General features: G+C 40.7%; 1 protein-coding gene across 5 annotated transcripts in view; it reads right to left on the reverse strand.

Moving 5' to 3' along the window:
- BRAF (B-Raf proto-oncogene, serine/threonine kinase) overlaps positions 1-16029 on the reverse strand; it is a 568039-nt gene that overhangs the window by 34347 nt on the left and 517663 nt on the right. For 4 of the 5 annotated variants that reach the window (XM_089782036.1, XM_075939782.2, XM_075939791.2 and 1 more), the window contains exons 8-13: positions 15014-15173; positions 11781-11817; positions 6527-6663; positions 5660-5777; positions 5282-5366; positions 4133-4309 (exon numbers count right to left, since the gene is read on the reverse strand). In XM_089782036.1, the coding sequence (XP_089638162.1) occupies positions 4133-4309; positions 5282-5366; positions 5660-5777; positions 6527-6663; positions 11781-11817; positions 15014-15173 (714 nt within the window). Of the gene's footprint in view, positions 1-4132; positions 4310-5281; positions 5367-5659; positions 5778-6526; positions 6664-10280; positions 10401-11780; positions 11818-15013; positions 15174-16029 lie in introns of all 5 variants that reach the window. The other variant, XM_075939797.2, reaches the window with a different exon arrangement.

Raw genomic sequence — 16029 nt, forward strand, 5'->3', positions numbered from 1 at the left:
AGAGTTCTGTGGCTGGGGACAGAGTTCTGTGGCTGGGGACGGGAGTGGGGACAGAGTTCGGGGAGTGGGGACAGGGGAGTGGGGACAGGGGAGTGGGGACAGAGTTCTGTAGCTGGGGACGGGAGTGGGGACAGAGTTCGGGGAGTGGCGACAGGAGAGTAGGGACAGAGTTCTGTGGCAGGGGAGTGGGGAGAGGGGTGCCAGTGGGGACAGGGGAGTGGGGTGCTGGTGTGGGCAGAGAGTCCCCCGCATCTGCCTCCTCCCAGGATTCTCCCCCCCGCCCCAGAGGGAAACCAGTGCGTGCCTGCCCCAGGGCCGACCCCGCACAGGGAAGCGCCACGCGTGCGCGCGCGCCTGCCCCGAAGCCAGAAAACCCTGCGCGCGCCTGCCCCAGGGCCAACTCCCCCGGTGCAGGGAAACCCTGCGCGCGCCTGCCCCGGGGCCGACCCTCCCGTGCGCACGCCTCCCCCGGGGCTGACTCACCCCTCCTGTGCGGTGCAGGGAGCCAATGCTCCCTCCCGCAACACACCCGGCAGAGCAGCTAGCGCTGCTTCCGGAATCACCGGAAGTGGTGCTAAGCTGCGAGACTTCTGTCCATCCCCAGGAAGCCTACACTACCTCCATTTTCACTTGAGGTAGGTAGTGGGGCTTCTCGGGGGTGGGAGGGAAATGGGGGCGGGGCAGACAGGACGCCTCGCGATCGACTGATCGAGGCCTCGCGATCAACCAGTCAATAGCGATCGACCTGTTGGTGACCATGGGGCTAGAGAATGTTTCATTCATGAACAGCTCAAACTACACTCTCTAGTCTACTGAAGCAACAAACAGCTTATGTTTTTAAAATACACAGAGTAAAAGTAGTAATCTTCGAATCAGGAGCAATTTTGCAGAAGGAATTAGATTTCCAGTATCAAATATGGCATCACTGAAGAACATAAACTGTGTTGCAGAAACCTTGTCTTTTTATTTGTATTTAAGTCAACATTCAAAGCCAACATCGTGGAACTTTGTATTGCAGAACCAAAACTTTTGAAAAGACCTTCTCTGTTGAACATCTCCACCTTCCAGCTTTCTTTAAGGAACCCCCAAACATCAAGTCTTGACTGAAAATTGCATTGTATTCAGCACAGCATTTTAGCTACTGGTCCTATTAACTTTAGTCACTTTGATATTTTTTAAGGCAGAGGATGAATCTTCTGATCTTACTAATATTTTAAACGTTGAAGTACAGCATATGAGTCTAATAAACACTTATTTACACAAATAGTCCTAATGACTTCATGGGACTACTTAGGTGAGTTAGGATTACTCACATAGTCCTTGCAGGATCAGGTCCTGAACTCTTTAAGGTTAATATGAACAGGTGCATTATCCAAATACAGAATTCTATTATTTAAATTAGAAACTAAATAGGTATATCAGAAGTAGAGGTTGATGTTGTGACGTACCCGGCAGGGTCCGCACTGGCCCAGGGGGAGGGTTACCCCACTGGGCACGGAAAAGGGCGCCACGGCCAGAAGCGGCGGGGCCGATCCCGACTGGCCAGAGCGAGAGCGTGGGGGAGCCGGGACAAGCCCGCGGCGGGGTAGGCTGACCCTGGTGCACGCCGGGACGAGACTAGAGGGGAAGACGGGGGGGGTGGAGCTAATCCCCCTGACGTCACTCCTCGGGCGCCTTGAAAAGCGGCCGGAGGACGCCGGCAGCGTGGAAGCAGAGAGATGGCCACACTAGCTTCCAGGAGCACCAAGCCTCTCACCCCCCGGGCGAAGAAGGACGACTCCAGCGGACTCCGGATCCTGGTTGGACAGACCCAACGGCTCTGGCGGGGTGAGTGACACAGCAGGCATCCCATTGGGAGGGCCTGAAGGCAGGGAGTGGAAGGAGCCCGGGGCAGGGCACCTTTGGGGCCCGTGGGCAGACGAGTTTAGGCCACTGCCTCATCTGCCGTGGAGGGTGGCTCACTGACACCATACTCCACTTAGGTCCCCGGGCTGGGATCCGGAGGAGAGGGAGGGCAGGGTGAGGATAGTGGTCACACCCCAGCACTGCGGATGCATAACCGCCCGTTGAAGGGGCAGGAAAGGGGCAAGGACCCCAAGGCCCGCGGTCGGGCTAAACCTCTAGCCTCGTTAGGGGTGACGTGGTGGAGGGTTCACGGAACCCCCTTTGACAGCTAAGGCAGAGGGGTGGTCGCACCTATCCATTCCACCGCAGGCAGACCCTGTTTAGGGGTTCATTGGACAGACCCAAGGTGGTGGGTTCACGGAGCCCCCCCCCCCATCTCCCGGGGGAGAAGGGGAGTGGTGCTCGCACCCGTAAGCCCGCCACAGACATGTTTAAATTAACTATCATGAAACTGATCCTGAATGCTGATGAGATAAACTGACTTCTCTGGTATATTGTGGACTTCTGTCTCATTCTCAATTTGTGTTTTCTTTCTATTTTATTGATGCCTGCAAGGTGCTAGAAGCCTTGGGATAGGGATCCTACAATGTATAAAACTGTATAAATTGTTAGAAGGCAAGCAGAGATTGCAAAATGCCAATAAGATAATGCAGGTCCCATATTTACCACTGTCTTACATAATTCAACACATTTTTTCACTAAATGGATACAATCATATTTCATTCTAAACTACAAACAATGGCAAATTTTGGAATTTTCAAAGTACAGTAGACTTCCGATAATCTGGAACCTTTGAGACCTAGGTGGTGCCAGATTATCGCATATGCTGGACTATCAGGAGGTACGATATGCTGTGTATATATATGGTTATATATATAAAACCAGTTTATACTGTATATAAAGTGTTTTTAACCCTTTTTATTGTAGCACAACCACTGTCCAGCATCACACAATGCCAGTGGCAGACTGACTCAGTCCCGTCCGGTTTCGCTCGGTTTAGCTGCTGCCACTGCTGCCTTGTGACTTATTTTTTGCCGAAGCTCACACACTAGGATCTTGCCATTTTGATGCTGGACTATCAGGAGTGCCGTACAATTGGATGACGGACTATTGGAGTTTTACTGTAATCAACAGATTATAGCTCTAAAATGATTGTTTTACTCTATTTTAGGATTTTCAGGGAATAAGCCTCAGATTAAAGATCATGACCACTGCTGATATGCTCCTTTGCTTGTTTTTAAATCTAACACCATCTCAGAGCTATATTCTTCCTTCAGTCCTGAAACTCTGTTTTATATTAAAATTGATCATCCATTGTAATAAAAATGTTGGCAGTAGTTAAGAGGGTTGCAGGATTTGGTATTTAATCAAATACTCTGAATACAGATTTCCAGATTTTGTTAATTTAAGGTGCGTCTACACAGCACCCTAAACTCAAAATAAGATACACAATTTGCACTACACAAATTGTGTATCTTATTTCGATTCTATTTCAAAATAGCTTATTTTGAAATTTAGCGTGTCTACACAGCACCAAATTTCGAAATAATGCGCTATTTCGAGACATCCTTTAACCCTTGTGGAACAAGGGTTACAGGGATGCTGAAGCAGCGTGCCCGTTATTTCAAAAAATATTTTGAAATAACGGGCGGCTTGTTAAAACGCGGGGTAGCTATTTCAGGATACTGAAATAGCCACGCAGTTTAGACATACCCTTATTGTTTTACTCTTCTTAATACAAGATTTACAGGGGCTTTGATAAACACACCATCTAAACTAAAGTTATACAGACTAAAGTTTATCTAACTACCCTTCATTTTTGTTAAGTACCTTTATTTCCTATGAAATATTACTTCTTGAAACAATATTCCTTGTTGAGTAGCATATCTCCATGCTTTTAATAACAGTACATAAGAAAGCCTATTTTACTCTTTTCCTCAGCAGCAATAACTGAGTACAGCCATCAAATAATGTGATATTATCAGAATAGGACTATGGCCATGGTACAAAGATATTAACTTGATTTTGTACTACAAATGCAGAGAAAAAGAAAAAAGTATTAAATATTATCTCAGAGTTAATTTGCTAACAAATGACAAAGTCCTGGCTGGGATGATTTCGTGAGGGTTGGTCCTGCTTTGGGCAGGGGGCTGGACTCGATGACCTTCTGAGGTCTCTGCCAGTCGTAAGATTCTATGATTCTATGAACAAGTGATGCAATACTTACTCCATGCCTTGTGCAGTCTGCCGTGCAATATCAATGAGTTTGATCATTTCAAATTTGGTCTCAATGATATGCAAATGGTGATACAAACTGGAGCCCTCACACCACTGTGTAACAATAGCCAACTGTGGCTTTGTTGAATAACCCATGAAAAGTAGAATATTCACATGTCGTGTTTTCCTGTAGAAGAAAATTTTCATTGGAAATCAATGAAAGCGTTCATGGAAATTTCACAATTCAGATGTTGTGACTGCCTTTAGAGGTATTAATACACAAAGGCAGGGTTTCATCAAGGAAATATAACAGCCTGGGTGTACACAGTTTACTAAACTTTTTTTCACTATATGGAAGGATTTATAAACACATCTGACCACAGATGAAGAATTGCTCACTATTCAAATTTATCTTTAGAAAGGAAAAATTAGGAATAGATACAAAATACCTCTGAAAAATGCTAGCTATGATTTCTGCTTCTGAATATTACGATAAGGGGAATAAATTTGAAATAGAATACACAAATAATTCCTGAAGCGATGTAAATTAGAGATGTTAAAAAGTGGGTAATTGGTAACTTTGTAACCACTGACCTGGTGTGCGCTGGAAGCCAGCTTTTAAAGCCGGATCCTGGTGCATACCAGCTCCTGCTTGCCAACCCATACCCTGGAGAGCTGACTGCCACCCTCAGCTCTTGCCTCTAAAAGCAGGGCTGGCATGTGGGAGCCAGTATGTGCCAGGAGCTGGCTTACAATACAGAGGTAGCAGCGCGGTGAAGCAGCCAGATTCCTGGGAACTAGTGCATGTCAGTAGCTGGCTTTTAAGCTGGATCCCGGTGCGCACAGTTCCCTCCTGCCATCCCACTCCCAGGGAGCTGGATGCTGCTCTGTGCTGCTGCCTCTGATAAAGAGAGGGCAGTAAGCTCCCCGGGAGTAGGTGTGTGCCAGGAGCCAGCTTTTAAGTTGGTTCTTGGCACATACTGGCTCCGAGCCCCGCTCCCACTAATAAAGAGCCAGCAGCACGGGGCAGCAGCCAGCTCCCCAGAAGCATGGCAGGAGCTTATTGGTTAACTGTTTAAACAGTTATCCTGTTGCACCCCTAATATAAATGCATATTAATGATCTAATGTCATCAAAAAGATAATTAACACATTCTTACCTGAGCACTCCTACTTCATTTTTGAAGGCCTGTAACTGCTGAGGCGTTGGTGCTGTAACATTCAACATTTTCACTGCTACATCACCTTAAAAATGGCCATTTAACAAACAAAATTAAGATGTACGTAGTATACACAGATCACTCAATGAGCAAATGCAACATATACATTTGGAAATCTTTATTCAATAAGAGATGGACCTTTCAGATTCATGAATGATTAGGATTAATCTTTAGCATGATAGTTTCTTTATTCACTAAAATTAGCAAAAGTTTCAATATCATGCATTTTATCTCCTACTTTGTTTAAATGAAAATAATAAAATAGACAAATTCCTCTATGAAGCTCGGAAATAGTACTTTGCCACAAAGATTACATACCATGCCACTTTCCCTTGTAGACTGTTCCAAATGATCCAGATCCTATCCTTTGTCCAACTGTAATCTGCCCATCTGGTATCTCCCAATCATCACTTGAGTCCCGTCGACCAAGGGTTTTCTTTAAAAAGAAATGCAGCTGTAGTAATCTTCATTAAAACGAGTTTCTTCCTTGCTAAAAGCTACTTCAATGTCTTTCTAAATCTGAAGCCTTAACAGGTCATTTATCATCAAGCAAAATTTATTTTCATTTGATTTCCAGAGCAAATACTAAGTAATATTTTATTTATAATTTAATCTTTACTCTTAAATATTTGTGATTTTTTCCAAGATGAGCACATACTGAACCTCTGTACTTTAGCATAAAGGTGCACTAAACAATTTCCTATGGTGGAGGCATTCATTACTGAGTCAGTTTTCTGGTAGCTGTCACTAGTAAAACTGAGATATTACTAATAAACCAAAACAACTCATGGCTAGGTTGGAATTATAGTTAAAATTATAGTTATAACAAATTATAGTTAAATTGTAAATTTTAAAAATCTAGTAACTTTCAGGAGATAATGCTAAATCTAGAATCAGGAAGCTAACATTTGTGAAATGTGAGAACATTTTAAAAGTTTTTCTCTCAGGTAGATCAGCCCCATAGGATGAAGCATACAGAAACTTTTGGATGTCAATTAAAATACCTGCTTATACTGAATGATTTATATCTGATTCATACATCAGTCCAAGCAGACTAATGTAGTACTATTATTTATTGGCTTAATATATATGTTAGCAAATATCAATATCTCCAGTATAATTCCTTTGATGAAGAAATAAGGATGTCTAACACAAAAGCAGTGAAGCATAGCTGTCTTCCCTTACCATTCTATTCCTATCTTCAGAGGATGAGGATGATTTCCTCTCTCGCTGTGGTCCAGGGGACTTCTGTAAAGCTTTCACATTGGTAAGGGACCCAGGCAAGGAAGCAGGCGGAGTGGCAGACAAACCAGTGGTTGAACCTAAATTGGAGAGGAGATAATTGGAAGAATTTTATAATGAATATAAAAAATTATAAAGACAGTTTATATATAAATTTATTGTATAAACATATTAAGTGCAGGAATTGTGTTTAAGATACAGTATCTCCAAACACAAATGTAAATGTTAAGAATACAGAAATGTGCACTTAGTAATACTGTATTATCATCTGATTAATACTGAAAAGTCCTTTTCAGGAAGCAGGAAAGACCAAAATTTAATCGATAGCAAATTTCCTTGTATGCCAAAGAGTCTTCAATGGTGTATTGCTGATTTAATAAAATGGCAGTGTCTTTGAACAACAAAAACACCACTGCACATTATTTTTTATATATGCAGTTTCTTTGATAACAAAAATAGAAATACAATAATTAAGTTAATAGAACCATCTTCCCAGACTTGCTGTTGACAACTTTTTAGGGTCCTGACAATTGCAGGGTGCAACAAATTGGAATTAAAATAGATTGACTGTAAAAGCTGGGGATGTTTTCCAGTTGAGTCTTCAAGTACAATCTCAAAAACATTTGGCTGTTTCAAAGCTAGCTGCTAGTAGAAAGCACTTATTTCAAAGTAGTATACTAAAGTACACTGGAGATTTGAAAGAACAAGTACTTTAGTTAGCTACTTGAGGTGTATTACATTAAATACAAAAGAGCAATCCATCTGCCTAGCATACAGTGTATGTAAACAAAGCTACACAGAAAAATGTCACTAACAACAGGATTGCATTTCAGAGCTCCAATGCCTATTTCTACAGAACACTTCAAACTAAAATATCCTATACTTACTAGTAGCAAGGTTAAACTGACACTCCCAGCATGAGGGACATAAAACAGGGCCACTTGTTAGTTAAATTTGTGCAGCTCTGCTAATCATTACATATCACCATACAAAATCTCCAGTATTTCACAGATGTTTTCTATTACAGTGGTGCTTGGGGAACTGGTATAAGCCACTTATTTTTCCTTCTCCTGATTCATGCAGCAGCTCCATTCTTGTTTGAAAGGAGACTTCCACTGTAACAGTATTAAAACTCCAATTCAAAACCTCTGAATTAACTCAGTGGTTTCCACTTTTCAGGGTATAGCAGGGTACAGAAGTCTGCCAGACCTTGGCTGCTACTGCCTTTTCAATTAGGTTTGATCTCATTGTTCCAAATCCCAGCATAGAAAAGGGAAGGCAGACAAAAGGGATATGCAAACCATCATGAAAACTCATCATAAAGATTGGGTAGGAATAGCTAGAATATTATCACGAACATGTGAAACACCAGAACTGATAAATGTGCCAGATGTCTTACTTAACCAGACATACACCAATAATTGGAAACCACTGATTTTGCACGGGTGGGATTTTTTAAAATTCTAATACTTCTATATTTCATCATTTTATTTTAATATTGTAGTATCTAGGATTTGTGTGTTAAATGTGTCATTTTTCAGAATTACAAATATTTCAACTTAATTATCTCACATTTAAAGGTCAGATTCAATAAGCCTATAACCCTGTTAGATAGATTTTAGCTGTAATGTCAAAGTTCAATGAGAACGATTTCTTACTTAGAAGTAGGTAGGTTCTTATGCTCAAGTTTAAACATAAGATACAGAGATATCAACACAATACTCATGACAATATGATTACAGCACAAAGTTAGAAATGCTTTAGTGAATCCATCTGTAAGTAAACTAGAAGCCTTGTTTTTTCCATTTATTATAGTTTGACTACTTCAGGCTGTAGGAGTGAAACTTGTACATCAACTCGTATATATTTAATGCATTATATTGAATTACTTTTTATTTGTTTTATCTTGTCTCTCAGATGAAAATTGTATTGCAAATCCCTCTCTTCTAAAACATTAGTGGAACAATTCTCCAACTGTTTAATCAATAAAGCAGTGGTAGGCAACCTGCAGCCCATCCGAGTTCTATTTGTGACCCACAAGACATTCTGTTTATTGTTGCCCACACACAGGATTGCCAGATTCCACTGGTTTCCATCCATGTTGGTTTTTCCTACTGGTATTACTCAAGTGACATGCATGTAAAACAAGGGTACGTGAAGAGAGGCGCCCGCTGATTGCACACATTGACTGTGAGAGCCGGGCACTCCCTCTGCATCCAATCAAAGCACTACTACAGTTTAGTTGGTATACCTTGAAAATTCTAGGTATGCAAATTCAGTTAGAATAACTACCTTCTCCAAGAAAACAGTCTTGGTTACAACAGTCTTGTGGCCCATTCACTAGCCTTAATTGCTCATTACTGCCATAAAGTGAATTGCTCTTAATATTCTAAAACAAAAATCTTTGAAACAGCCAGAAGAGTAGCATTTGGAAAACATACACAGTAGGCACTGGATTATTCATTACTAACTATCTCCACACACAATTTTCCATGCCATTGTTTAATACTTGGCTTCTTTAGCATTTGAAATCACACTAAGCGCTCTGGCATTTAATAGATCTACTGACCATCTTAGGCCCGATAAGAAGTCAAAACGATGGTATTATTTAGCAATTTTAGTGCACAAACAAGTATTGACTTCAATAGGGCTATGTAGAGAACTGTAATAATTGAACTAGTGTTTGATTTGGTTCAAATTAACTAGCTCCCCAACTTGATGTCAGTGCAACTCTCTGAAAACATATCAATCATAGCAAGTTGACACTTACATGATCTCCAAAAGCCTAAGACCTAACAAAATATCAAGGGAAATGTTTGCAATTGCATTTTATTTCTTACAGTAGTTTTTTTTAAAATACAGAATGTTAAATACTGAAAACTCTTAGGGTACGTCTACACTTGCTCTCTCGCTTGAACTCAGGATGCAAATGTAGGTGACCGAAGTTGCTAATGAGGCGGGGACTTAAACATCCCATGCTTCATTAGCATGATCTCGCCGGCACGTTACTCCGCTCAACAGCTGTTTCGAAAGTGAAAGTGTGCATCAGGACACGTTAGTTCAAACCAAACTCCTTGGTTCGAACTAACGTTACTCCTCATTTTTTGAAGGAGTAACGTTAGTTCGAACCAAGGGGTTTGGTTCGAACTAACACGTCCCGGCACGTACTTTCACTTTCGAAACAGATGTTGAGTGGAGTAACGCGCCGGCGAGATCATGCTAATGAAGCATGAGATGTTTAAGTCCCCGCCTCATTAGCAACTTCGGTCGCCTACATTTGCATCCCTAGTTCGAACTAGAGAGCAAGTGTAGACGTACCCTTAGAATGTTAAATTGACAGTCAAGGAAATTCCAAGTTAAGGATGTCACTTTGTCCTTAGTCTCATTCTACTGAAATTTTAGGTCCCTCATATAAGCAAGCTATATTAGGGACAGTATGGAAACCTTAACTCTGAAATTCCTTGCTTTAGAACCTTTAAGTCAGATTTAACATACAGTAATCCCACATGTATAGAAGTGGAAGTGAGTATGTGAGAAAAGCACATTCAAAGCATACCAGCCAGGCCAAGCAAAAAATTGAGGTGTTTTGGTAAACTCACACACTTACATACACACAGTGTGAGGGTGAGGCACAAACAGCATCTGTGGTGTTACTTATTTTGTTTTGGGTGAAAACAAGAAAGAAGAGCCCAACTACCTCTGAATACTGGGCCAGGCTCAAAATCAAACACTATTTCACTGGGGACAGAATGTAGGAGGGGACTGGGAGTCCGGGATTGGTATTTCCGAAGGCAGCGCATCAGCTGGTTCAATGGGGCTGTTAGAGAGAAAGAGACGGGCAGGCAGAGACAGGAAGACAGACACACAGAAGAAATGAAAGAAGTCATGGGAAATAATTAGGAAGCTTTGACTCCTATTCATAGATTGCTTCTGGATTTTGAAGGGGAAAAAACTTATCCAATTATTAAAAACATGCTTTCAAGAAGGGGAATAGCCAATTGTTCTCAGATGCCAAGCAGACAGCTTATGACCAAAGTTAAAACTGACATGATAGTACGACATTTAAATGCTGGACATTATGGGCAAAACTTACTGAAAGCCACAGCTACCAAGACATACAAGATAGTCAAAATTGACACCTTCTTTTTCAGTAGGTTTATGGATTTAAGGGGGGGAAAAGGAGTGGTTCTATAAACCAGTATATGAAATAATAGCTCCTGAAAACACAAAGCAGGAGCCAGCTGCCACCATACTAGTTAACAAAATCACATAGCAAAGCCAAAGTCAGCTGTAGCTTAGATCTAAGTCACTGAGCTAGAGAGATCAGGCTAACTTAGACTTTGCTGAGAGGTGAAGCAGGTCATAGTTAAAAGGAGATAACAAGTCTCTTCACTATTTGGAGCTGGATGAGCGGTTACATACATCTCCTCTTTATTAGGAATAAGTTATGTCATGTCAAGTAACTAAGCACAGCAAAGGAGATGTTTTCACAAGACCTTGACAGCCAGTGCTTAGGGTTCTTCCTGTGGAAAGCAGGCTGCACAGTAGTGATTGTGAGCTCTGACATGTGAAAGAAAAATGATAATTCTGCCCTTTGTCACTAATTTTGCCTTAGCTCAGAGTTAATGCTATTACTTGTTTCCCAAGTTAACAAAGGCATTCAATGCAGTACAGCAAAGCAGCAGCTTCAGCTGGGGAGAGGGGACGAAGAAGCTCAAGTGTATCTCATGCCATTTAGAAGACACAGCAGTTCATATGGCTAGTTCACAAAACTTGTTGACAGACTTTAAAGGAAGTCTCTGATGACTCCTTAGATGGAAAGGTAGTGGCTGACTTGAAGGGCTTTGAGAATGAGATTGGAGGTTTAAGTGTATATTGGGGAAAATCCTTCAGGCTCCATCAGGAACAGAGGGGATTCCCCTTCTCTAGAAATAAAATTATTTTAAAATTAAAACATCAGTGACCATTTCACTTTCCTCCTTCCCTCTCCCCCACTCCTAGAATGACTGGTGAATGGCTGAAACCCTTATCAGACAGATGCTAAACATTATGGACAAACACATGTAAATAAATTTCATTGCTCTCTTCACATTTCTCTCTGAGTCTGTGTCTGGAGAAATGAAGTAGTACAAAGGGGACAGGCTAAGGCAATCGCGTAATTACTCTTAGAAAAGAAAATAGTTCCAAGACTACTTACCTCCTTCTCCTCGTAACCCCTGGTCTCTAATCAAGTCCTACAAACAAAAGCACAAGTGTATGTATCTGGTTCATACATTATTATTTGTATCACTGTATTCCTTGAAAGCCCCCATCAAGATTGCAGCTCCATCACACTAAGAATTGTCCAAAGAGTAAAATCCAGCCTCTGCCCTGAAGAGCTTACAATCTAATTATTACAATTATTTGCAAATATATATAATAATGTATGAAACTTTAAGAAATCACTTAATTTCAAATACTGTAACCTAACACTAACCTGAAGTATAGGCTAGTTATAGATGCATACTTATAGGTATTGATTTAGGCCTACAATTAGTCAACATGAATGGGAAAAACTGAACCAAATTGGGAGTCATCTTTCCAGTTACATAGTGAGACACACAAAATGCTCTCGAATGTCACATCAAAGCCAAGGACACCAATTTTTTAAGTGGGTGATACCAACTCAACATTTTTTGAGGAAGAGCGGCTTTTCGACCAAGGAGGAGGTTTGCTGAAAAAGCTGCATCTAAACTATTTTCGCTTTCGAAAGCGAAATAGGAAGAAGATATGCATATCCTCTTTCGACACTTTAGCATTGTCTAGATGAGCACCTTTATGTTTTGGTAGCTTTGCTGCTAAATCAAAACCACTCAATCGACTACACTCAGTGATTTTTCAGGGGGCAGGCTAATGGAGAGGTAAGGTACTAAAAGCCAAGATTCAGGCTTTAGTACCCAATCAAGTCCAACTCACCCATTTTATCCTCAGCCATAACAATTTTACATTCAACAACACTTTTAATTCCATAGGAACAGCCATGGATACAGTGATGGCTTCCTAAAATGCAAATTTCTTTATGGCTACCTTGAGGAAAAATTCCTGGACAAATGCACTGTGAAACTAATTATATTCCTGATATACATGTTGATGCTGATAACATTTTCATCCTCTGGACAATCTAAACTCTTTAAGGCTTGGTCTACACTAGACCAGGAATGTTGGCCTAAGGTACATAACTCTAGCTACGTAAAATTTATAGCTGGACTCGGCTTACCTTAAGCCGAGCCTTGGTGGTGTCCATACTGCGAGAGGCCGATGGGAGCAAATGCTCCCATCGGTTTCCCTTACTCCTCAGAAAAGGAGGAGTATTGGATACCGGTGGAAGCTGCCCTCGGCGTTCGATTTACAGATCTATACTAGACCTGCTAAACTGAACGCCAGAACATCGACCTCCGAAGCATCGCTCTTCCAGTAAATATAGATGGGCCCCTACCGATTTCCCCCACAAAATCAACAACGACCATACAGCCATTAAACTTCCTCTAGTACACTCCCAAACTAGCATCAATTTCTGGACACCACAACCAGATTCACTGATGTAACCTCACGGACAATTATATACATAAACCCACAGATAACCATGCCTACCTTCACAGATCAGTAACCACTGCAAACACATCAAGAAATCTCATCCACAACCAGGGCGTCAGATACCACAGAACTTGCTTTAAGGAGAAATTCCAGGATATACACCTTAATACATTTAAATCATCATTCACCAAACAATGATACTCCACCAAGAAGTGATCACATTATAGAATGGGCCACCCATATATCCCAAGAGAATGTGTTTCAATACAGAAATAAACCCCCTCCAACTGTACATCCCTAGCTATCACCTATCACCCCACACTGGAACACATATGGGATATTATGAAACAGTTAAAACCCATACTCAGTGGAGAAAAAAATATTTCCTGAACACAACCTCAAACTCTGTAAGCACATCATCAGAAGCAAGCTTCCCATAGACCAGGACCAAAGCAGCACCAAACCTTGCAAGAACAAGATATAAAACTAGTAGACATATCTCCACTGCTACCACAATCAATGCCCTCCAAAACACATCTTTCAAAATCCCAAATATGCCTATCACAACATGTAGTACACCTCATCCTGTGCATTAAATGCTTCAATATCAATTATATAGGTGAAATGAGACAGTCATTAGCTCTGAAATGAACTCTCAGAAAAATTCTAAAAGACAAAAGTGCCATATTATCTGCAGATGAACACTTTTCACAAAAAGAGCACTCTATATCTGACCTCTCGGTCCTCATCCTCAAAGGAAACCTGCAGACCTTCAAAAGATAAGCCTGGGAGCTCAAATTTACGACTTTGCTAGAAACTAAAAAAACCCAAGGACTGGACAGAGACACTGGGTTTATTACAATAATCTATAACCCATTAAATCTCTTCCCCTGTCTCCCCCCAACCATGTTTCTGCCCCTCCTTTCCCACTATGACTAGAGAAGTGTTAATGGGTCACTTCACCTTGGATGGTCCCTTGGAAATTTGTGTTAACTACTTATGCTAAAAAATCTGTTTCACCTTGTGTTAAGCTGTGATACTCTTGAATACATTTCCCATACCTGAAGAAGAACTTTGTGTAAGCTTGAAAGCTTGTCTTTCTCATCAACAGAAGCTGGTCCAATAAAAGATATTACCTCACTCACCTTGTCTCTATAGGATACAGGTATGTGTTAGAAAAACTAAGAAGATATTGGTGTTAGTAGTAGTTTGCAGTAGTAGTGCTGACCAGCATTATGCTTAGTTCATAACAATGTATTTGTCCTTCAGATTTTCAAATTGATCCTCCAAAATGCCAACGAATACAGACAAAAATAGACAAAGTGTAGAAAAGTATTGGATGTTCAAGGAACATGTTAAGCATGGTACATGTGGGGCAATACACCATTTCTGATATTCAAAGCAGCGCTGGTAAATTCAAATTATTGCAAGAACCAGAGCCTCCAATGCTAGAAACATTATTCCCAGTGTAAGTGATACAAGAAATCAAACATTTAAAAAAACATTTTCAATACTTAGGATGTCTTGCAAGGGTTGTTACTGGCTTTTCAGGATCAACACCCTGTGGAGTGTTGCTAGCAATAACAAGTTCAGGGATTGATTTAATACTAATTGCTTGTGGTGGTGTGCTAGTGTGGAGAAGTGGGAATTTGATTGTCAAGAGGGATTCAATATTATTTGTGAAGAGATTGTTTGATTTTTTTCCCCAGCTCTGACTGTAGAAAACTCTCCTCTGGTTAATTAGGATTTATGAAGATATAAGTAAATCAGCAAGGATTTTAAAACATTTGTGAGTGTATGTTACGACCTCAATAGCATAACTCCGCTGTTAGTGACCAAACTTGTATTGATACTTACATCAATATTGACAGGCTCTATTGTATTGATGTGCACATTGGGTGCTGAAGACGATCGGTCTCGTTGCCCAAACTGATTCCGATGATCTTCATCTGCTGGTCGGAAGGGCTGTGGGATTGGAATGGATTTTGAAGGAGAAGGACTAGGGAGAATTGGTGGTCTGAGAAACAAAGTCAAGGAAAAAAGAAGATTTAGATGTACAAATGGCTTAACATATTCCATACAGGGTGCGGCATATCCTTTTCTTTTCAATTATGATATGTAAAAAAAGATAATTTCTGTAGCAGGCAAGTACAAAGAACCGATCAAAACTAATTTATATTTAACAGTCTATGCCTGCCCTAGGATTAATTGTAACTAGTCCCTGCTGTGTGAGCTCCCTAATTACAAAATGGTGAAACAGAATGTTCTGGGGTTAAAGCATAAACAATCTTTACTGCATCTCGCTACCCCTGTTATTCGCTTTATGCTGGGAATCAATGAGTCCAAATTCACAATGCAGAGAATGGGCTGTTCCACAGCTTCTTATGCCAAGGGGCAAATGTGGAATCCCTTTCTTACTGGTAATCCAATGACAATTAAAAGTGATGTACTACATCAGTCTCCTGAGTCTGACTGATCTCTCAGAATAAAGTACATATGAGAACAGGATTGCTGCGCAGTAGACAGACAGACTGAAACTATAAGTGAGCAAAGGTAACAATATTACAGCTGTCATTGTAGTTAGAATTATTAGTATCAAATTAAAAATAAAAACACTAACTTTTGGCCTCTGTCTCCAGCAAATCACTCCGAACAATATTTTAAAATATGACTTACAAGTATTACAATCACTGAATTGGAGAGTTTTGACCTGAAACATGTAATTTGGAATATTTAGACCTGTTTTTGAGATGGAAAAGTAGCGGTTGCAGGTCATTCAAATGCTATTAACATCTTAACTTTGATTTGTAGACACTATCATTTACTTAGAGAAAATATCCACATGTGCCTTTTAATTAGTAAAAAGACAACAT

Source organism: Pelodiscus sinensis, chromosome 1, assembly GCF_052426305.1.
Source record: "Pelodiscus sinensis isolate ZL-2025 chromosome 1, ASM5242630v1, whole genome shotgun sequence".
Taxonomy (NCBI): domain Eukaryota; kingdom Metazoa; phylum Chordata; order Testudines; family Trionychidae; genus Pelodiscus; species Pelodiscus sinensis.